The sequence below is a fragment of the Electrophorus electricus genome, chromosome 4 (genome assembly GCF_041902795.1).
Source record: "Electrophorus electricus isolate QZ-2024a chromosome 4, ASM4190279v1, whole genome shotgun sequence".
Classification (NCBI taxonomy): Eukaryota; Metazoa; Chordata; class Actinopteri; order Gymnotiformes; family Gymnotidae; genus Electrophorus; species Electrophorus electricus.
Genome location: NC_137500.1, coordinates 37,101,308 through 37,108,526, shown reverse-complemented (window position 1 = coordinate 37,108,526; position 7,219 = coordinate 37,101,308). Strand labels below are relative to the sequence as shown.

Below are 7,219 nucleotides of genomic sequence, written 5' to 3'. Positions count from 1 at the left end.
TTAATGAACTTTTTCTTCTGTTTCTAATAGTGTTGTTAAAGTAAGCGTGTGTGTGTGTGTGTGTGTGTGAGAGAGAGAGAGAGAAAAAGAAAGAGAAAGAAAATGATTAAATGAAACATTGGTTTCTGTCATAGTCATTTGAATGTATTAAGGCTGCACAGGTCACTTCCGCATGCATGTCTTAAGGGAGGAGAACGGTCAAAGTTTAGCCTGAAAAGTCAACATACAGTCAGGGTGAAGATGAAGGACCAGCTCAGCACCTGCACCGTGAGTCTCAGCCTTTTTCCTTAACACACTAATCACTTGAAGTGAAAGACAGAACAGTTTAACTCACCGATGTTTCATATTACGCTTTTGTACAATTTCTGTATATGAAATGCATTGTGGTCTCCTCTGTTACTAACCACTAATGTTGCAGTACAACCTGCTGTACCAGGATCTGAAGAGATTCTCAAAAAATGGAGACTTTTTCTGCAAAGAGCTTTTAACGTTATTTCAACAAAGGTAATAGTCACTTTCAGCCTTGCTGATATATTATTTAAGTGCTTTTACTTTCAAATATTCCCGAGGGTGATATTTGAGGTTATTAACCATAAGACATAAGGACTTTTGATGCATTTGGTGAGAAAGTGGGAAAACAGTTGAAAATTGTCTCTCCCTAAAGACTCAGTCCTACACTTTGAAGTCAGGGTGTCTGGGTGGAATTTTAATTATGGCTGCAGTTACTCTTTTACCTATCGTCTGACCGAGGGAATGTCCTTGGAAGCAGCTGTGCGTTTTATATCCCCAAACCTTTTAGTCTTCAGCTGTAAGTGGTGAGAGTGCATGGCTGAAGGTCATGTGACTCAGGGGGGCCTTGGGGGGGGAGGGGGGTTGGGGGTTGAGGGGGATGTCAGTGAGTCGGTGCTTTGTCAGTATAATGTTTCATTTCCTTAACTTGGAAGAAAATTGTAACTGAAATTCCTTGGAATAAGTTACTATATCAATCCTTTACTTTGCCCCTGCACTCTTTCAGGGGTTATAAACTGTACTGCGTAGTCATTATAATTATTTGTTTTGCAATGAAAGGTAGGCAAAGGCCGATAAGCTTGTTCCTGTGAATACAGATCCGAGCTGGAAACCAACTATGCCAAAGGGCTGCAGAAACTGGCAGGAAAACTCATCAACATGTCCAAAGCAATGGGTAGCAAGTGAGTGTTCTCTTTCCAACCAGCTTACCTTATGGCTTTCAAGAACAGCAGATTATTGTGCCCCCTCTGCTTGGAAGTTTGAGTATGTTATGTTGATTCCAGTGGTAATGCAATTTCCTAAAAGCCAGTGTTCCCATCTCCAAAGCTCAACCTACAGCGCATGGTCCCTCGTCTCTAATGAGATGTTCTCGGCAGCGGATGCACACAGGTAAAACCATAAAAGGCTTAAACAGTTACCAGTTGTTGAAGACTTGGCTCAGCGTGTTTTGCTTGCATGAGGCATTTACATTGATTTTCAGAATACTGGGGCAAGCTCTTCAGCAAGACTCCACTCTGGAAGTTCGTCAAATTCTGGATGAACACACCAGGAGAAAAAAACCAGTATGTGGCCTCCTGTTATTCTACTTTTCTTTTTCTTGTTGCATAGTAAAATCATACTGGCTATTGAATGCCAACAAAATTGCATTTAAGGTTTTACTAATATTGCTGTCTGGATCAAGTGATATCAGTAACCGTGTGAATGAACCCTTTTTTGAGCCCAGATGGATAATGCCATTGAAAAATCAGGGAAGCTCTTTATAACAAATTGGAGTGATCAGCTGAAGGTAAGAGAGTAGTATCATTGTACAATTTAACCTTTTTAAAAAAAGCTAATCTTTCTGTCCTTTTATCCGAGACCAGGTCCTTCGAGACCTCAAACAGGGCAAGTTGTTTTTATTTGATGCAGATAATACACACTTTGCTTCAGGATTAACAGATTTGACTCCAGACATTAAATTGATATGTAACGTAAGGCACTACTGAACTCTGAAGTCATTTGACTGACTGTAGTCCTGTGTCAAACTTTATTGGTCTCTTTCATGAGTGACCTGGTTTTAACCAAAGGGCAGGTGTTCAATATACATTTATACTGCAAATGCATTTAAACATATTGATTGCACAAGCACAGTTGAATACAGCATAAATTGATTTTAGTTTTTAGAAACAAAGACATACAGACTTTGCCTACTCTTTTCTAAACAGGCCATTCATGAAAGAGCAAAAATAAATTACTAACACTTTGTACACTATATTATGCTCACACACTGTGCTTTATTAAGATATAAAAATGACGTTTCAATTCTAGATGGGATCTTTGTCAGGTCTTCGCCACGGGACCTATAGGATCTATGGGCTCATTAAATGGGAAAATATTTATGATGATGTTATTCCTAAACCAATTGCATCTGCTCTGCGAGCACATATGCAAGATTCTGGGAATATATTTAGCATACTAAAATTTACTAATTCATTATGGAATGATATATAAGTTTGACTGTTGAGAGCCTATATACAGTTAAACCTCATGATGGTGACTCTTTCTTGGTTTCTTGGTTAATGTGCTCCTGATTTTGTTCCAACTGCTAAATGCATTAGAGATTTGGTTGCATTTCTTTGTTTCGGGATGACCTATTCATTCAAATAAAGAGCACAGCCATGGGGAGCACAATGGTATCCAGTGATGCAAATTTATATGTTGGCATGATTAAATGTTGGAGTGTTGTTGATGTTTCAAATCTCTATTTGAAATCATTTGTTAAGGCTCGGTAACAGATTTACTCAGAATATATTAGACCTGATCAATAAATTAATTAATACGACCTGTGGTCTTGTTAGTTTATTTGTGCCTTTGTCTCTCAGATGAGAAACTACTCCGGTGGATGTGTGCACTCCTTGTTTTTCCATCCTTAACAGAGGCCACTTTAAACATGGAACAATTGTTCAGAGAATAAGACAAATTAACACATCAGTTAAAATTCCAGTACACAGAACTGACTGAAAAAGGAATGATAGCCTATAGATACAGCTATAGAGCCTGTGTGTCTAATAAACTGTCAACTCAGTGTATATACTCAGTGTACTAACTGCATTTGGGACGAGACGGGACCACTGAGTATAAAATAATCTTGGAGAAAAGCTTTAAATCAGCTTATTTATTTATTTAACCTGACATTCAACCTGAATAATAGTTAGCTTTGAGCAGTAGATACCTTAAACGTACTCCTGCCCTTTCCACAGATGAAGAAAAAGCTGGCCGGCTTGACCAGAGAGCACGAGGCCCTTTTCAACTTTGTGGAAAAGAACAAGCACATTTGCACAGAGAAAGAGAAGCAGAAGGTGATCAGAGCCATGCCAGGGTCACCTGAATCTTTACTACGCGTGTGTTCTTATTCTTGTTGGAAGCTTGCAAAATTACAGTATCTGCATTCCTTCCTTTGTTCAGATGCTTAACAGATTGACAAAATCAGCAGAGCTTCAAGCCAGAGTGGATGAGGACTATTTCAATATGAACATGGAGGGCCATCGGAGTAGACTGAAGTGGGAGAACACACTCAAAAGCTGCTATCAGGTTCTCATTTACTGTGGCCCAAGAATTAATCTTCTCGTATCGCTGGTTTACATCATCATAAGGAAACTATGGCATGAGGAATGGTATCTAAGGTCAGGAGATTTTTAATGGCTACTGCAGTGTAATTGACTGACCAACTACTTAATTTCAGATTGTTCAGGAGCTTGAGAAACAAAGGATAGAGGTTCTGTGCAACACTCTGAACAAGTACAGTCTCTACATGTCCAGCTACAACCAAACCCTTGCACATGTGAGTCAATGTAGATGCACAAGACAAACCCCATTTCACATTATAACTGTGGAAGTGTTGTTAATTATTATATTTGATAGAAAAGCATCACAGCTGGCTGCTCGTGAAGCTGGTTAAGAGAGCACCAAGAGCATGCAAAGATACAAATCTAAACTCTAAGACACAGCATATTCATGTCATTTCATTGTTTTTGAGTCTTCTCTAAAATGTAGGTGTGACCAGACTTTTGACAGGCTGGGTGATACACAAGCCCAGTTTATTTTTACAAGTGACTCTATTAGTAAAACATAACTGTGTGTAAATGTAGATATGTGTGTGGGAAAAGCAATATGTATATTGCAGCAGTCCTCATTTAATAGCCAGACACCAAAGTTAATGGCTGGTGGCTGTTTTCCTGTTTTTTTTATATATATTATTTAGCTGAACAGTGTCAATATTCCCCCAGAGTCAGAAACAGATTGAGCAGGCCATCAGGAGAGTGGATGTGGAGAAGGACATCCAGACTTTGGTGCAAGACACCTGTGTTACGGCAGATAATAACAAGGCTGAATTCCTCATGGCTGATTATTTTGTGAGAATCTGTGCTTCACATATGGTCTACTGTTATTCTACTTACAAATGAAATAATGAGTAATTGTGTGTTGAAATAGCAACATTCAACATTCAATTAATGTGCAGCATGTCATTTGAATATTCAAATAGATCAAATTGATCATTGATTTTCCTCATACAAATGAAATTGCAGAGAAAGATACTTCTGAACTGAATGTCATCCATATGTATTTGCAATAATGATGAAATGTCAGTTTGATCATTGATGAGGCTTGTGTGTGTGCGTTACAGGAGGAGGATGGGAAGACAGTAATGGGAAGAGAAAGAAGGAGCGAGGCGTTAAAGGTTAAACTGGAGCGCCTGCAGGAATGCATCACTAAAACAAAAAAAGACAAAGAAGGTCTTATTCCATATTAATAAGTCTCTTTATTTGGAGTCTTACTTATAAATTAAAGATGTAAACCTAACTTCAAATAAGAATCTTGACATCACACTGTTTCTCATTACATTTCGTCTCATTTCCTAACTACATTTAGGTATTCCTTTAAGGCGCTGTAAGCACTTTGCAAATTGAAAATTTGTTTAATCTTGAATAAGACTGTGTTTCACCATTATATCTTAGGGCTAGAGAAAATGGCGATGATATACTCTAAAAGTACGTCATACCCAAGTAAAAAAAACCTGGAGGAAACTGAGCAGCTGCTTGACGAGGTACTGTGTGTGTGTGTGAGTGTGTGTGTGTGTGTGTGTGTGTGTGTGTGTGTGTGTGTGTGTGTGTGTGTGTGTGTGTGTGTGAGTGTGTGTGTGTGTGTGTGTGTGTGTGTGTGTGTGTGTGTAAAAACCTATTTTTGAATCTCACATGTCAATCATCACTGGGTTTGTGGCTGTCTTTAGTCCACTTTAAAACTAGACCTTCTGGAGGCCACGCACTACAAACTGAACCGAATCTTGATGGATTTAGAGGGAAAACCAAAACCTTCACATCGATTCTGTGACAGCATCACAAAAGTCAAAGATAAGGTATGCTCCATTACAAAGATGAAAGAGAAAACTGGATAATGCTGCAGATATTGGTTATCCACAGCATTCTCCAGTTCTCTCTTACATATACTGTTATAGGTACTATTATATATGCTTTATTAATTTAAGGCTGCTTTTTGATCTTTCCTTTTTTGGTCATTTCAGGATTGTGAGCACAGTATAGTCAGACTGTCACGGCCCATTAAGTTGAAAAAAACACCACTTGTATCACGGCAATCTTTGAGAACATCTATCATTTATAAGGGTCCCGGTAAAAACGAGGCCCCCCATGCGGACCCTGGTCCTTCTGCACACTTCAGCAGTGGACCAGCAGAAGTGAGCCACCACCCAGAACAGCAGCATAAATCTGAGCTAAACGGAGCTTTTCATTCTGCTGACGAGGATCCCAGTGAAGGTGAAGGGCCTGTTTCTATTGGTTAATTGACAATTATTTGAACTACCATTGCAAATATTATTCAGTAACTGATAAGTGTTTAACCTAATGAAGTTAAACTGTAATTGTAACTGTAAGTAATGACTGGCAATTTGCTATGACTGCAATTTTAATACAGTATGTAATTAAAATACTACCATGTTAATCTGCCTCAATCAGATGTCAAGTATTGCAGTGTAGGCAAATGCAAGGCGTTGTATGACTTTTCATCAGAGAGAGCTGATGAGTTACACATTAAAGAAGGTACGTTTTCATGTCCTACACAACCTAGCCATATTCAGCAGATGACATTTACACCACCAAATTGAATTAGCATCTTTTTTTTGAAAGGAGATCTACTCAACATACTGCAAAAGGATAACAATGGATGGTGGTATGGAGAACTGAAGGGAAGGAGAGGCCACTTTCCTTCTACATATGTTGAAGAGCTGCCAGTCCTAAATGCAGCAAAGTCTTCTGATGCTTAAATCATGTAAAGGATGTTTATTGACTCGCTTTAGAAGAGATCATTTTGCTTTTTGGTGTAAGATATTCTAATGAATCACAGGTAAGACCATAAAGGTACTGTAAAAACGTTATTTTGGCTTCATTTATGTATTTTTTAAAGGCGTCCATAACAAAATAATAACAAAATAATATGGCATGACTGGGCATTATTAGGAAAATGAATTACTAACATAAAAGAAGTTGATATTAGGACTAGAACTCTTTTAAAGCCCCTGCACAGTTGGCTTTTTTTCTAATCTGTAAAAATAAATATTTCTGCAAAGAATGTTATATATTCCGGTTCCATTTCATCTGTGCATATTAAAAAAATAATAAAAAATCACACATTGATCATGTTTACATCAAAGCTATTCGCTAATGTTAGCTAACGAGCTATCTTATATTCGGCTGGTTAACCAGGTCTAGCTAACAGGTTTTAACTATACACGGCGTCGATGTAAAAAAAAAGAAAAATGCCAGGGAGTCGTATAACACAATGTTATAAAAATAACTTTGTAGTCGAGCTATAATACATAAAACTAGCAAACATTATCCTGCAGTGACGCTTATATTCTCTTTGCTTGCTAACTACATTATTGAAGTGTCAAATGAAAACCATAACAATGAATGTTAAATTGGTAAGTCTATTTTTAATTCTCATCCACATTGTCTCCAGTAAGTGTCGGGAAGCCGGTGCTTTAAACTTTAATCGGCCGCCAAATCAGGAGCTGTACTGAGCCCAAATTTCAAACGAATTGAAAAACAGCATTTGTACGCACCTGCCATCTGTTACTCGGGTAGACCTATGCGGAGTTAATGTGGGAGGATCAGTTCGTTTCACAGTTCATAAATATGCAATATAAGGTAACTTATGATTC

At 38.1% G+C, this 7,219-nt stretch overlaps 1 protein-coding gene across 2 annotated transcripts; it reads left to right on the top strand.

Annotated features, from left to right (window-relative positions):
• The first annotated feature begins 62 nt into the window (after positions 1–62).
• On the top strand, positions 63–6,832 carry nostrin (nitric oxide synthase trafficking). 2 transcript variants are annotated; one of them, XM_027010207.3, is made up of 16 exons: positions 63–267; positions 419–504; positions 1,107–1,190; positions 1,336–1,398; positions 1,490–1,571; positions 1,733–1,795; positions 3,249–3,347; positions 3,454–3,579; positions 3,731–3,829; positions 4,275–4,400; positions 4,673–4,781; positions 5,004–5,092; positions 5,276–5,401; positions 5,567–5,816; positions 6,015–6,098; positions 6,186–6,832. In XM_027010207.3, the coding sequence occupies exons 1-16, from the start codon at positions 241–243 to the stop codon at positions 6,320–6,322; spliced, it is 1,650 nt and encodes a 549-aa protein (XP_026866008.1). In that variant the 5' UTR covers positions 63–240; the 3' UTR covers positions 6,323–6,832. The 2 variants fall into 2 exon arrangements, with proteins under 2 accessions (XP_026866008.1, XP_081569727.1); XM_081713601.1 differs by lacking the exon at positions 4,275–4,400.
• Positions 6,833–7,219: the final 387 nt, after the last annotated feature.

Bases quoted from the DNA above. Each gene is read 5' to 3' on its own strand.
- nostrin (XM_027010207.3), top strand. From the start codon at position 241: ATGAAGGACCAGCTCAGCACCTGCACC. The intron at 3,830-4,274 runs GTGAGTCAATGT...ATATTCCCCCAG, and splicing joins ACAACCAAACCCTTGCACAT to AGTCAGAAACAGATTGAGCA. The intron at 6,099-6,185 runs GTACGTTTTCAT...TTTTTTTGAAAG, and splicing joins TGAGTTACACATTAAAGAAG to GAGATCTACTCAACATACTG.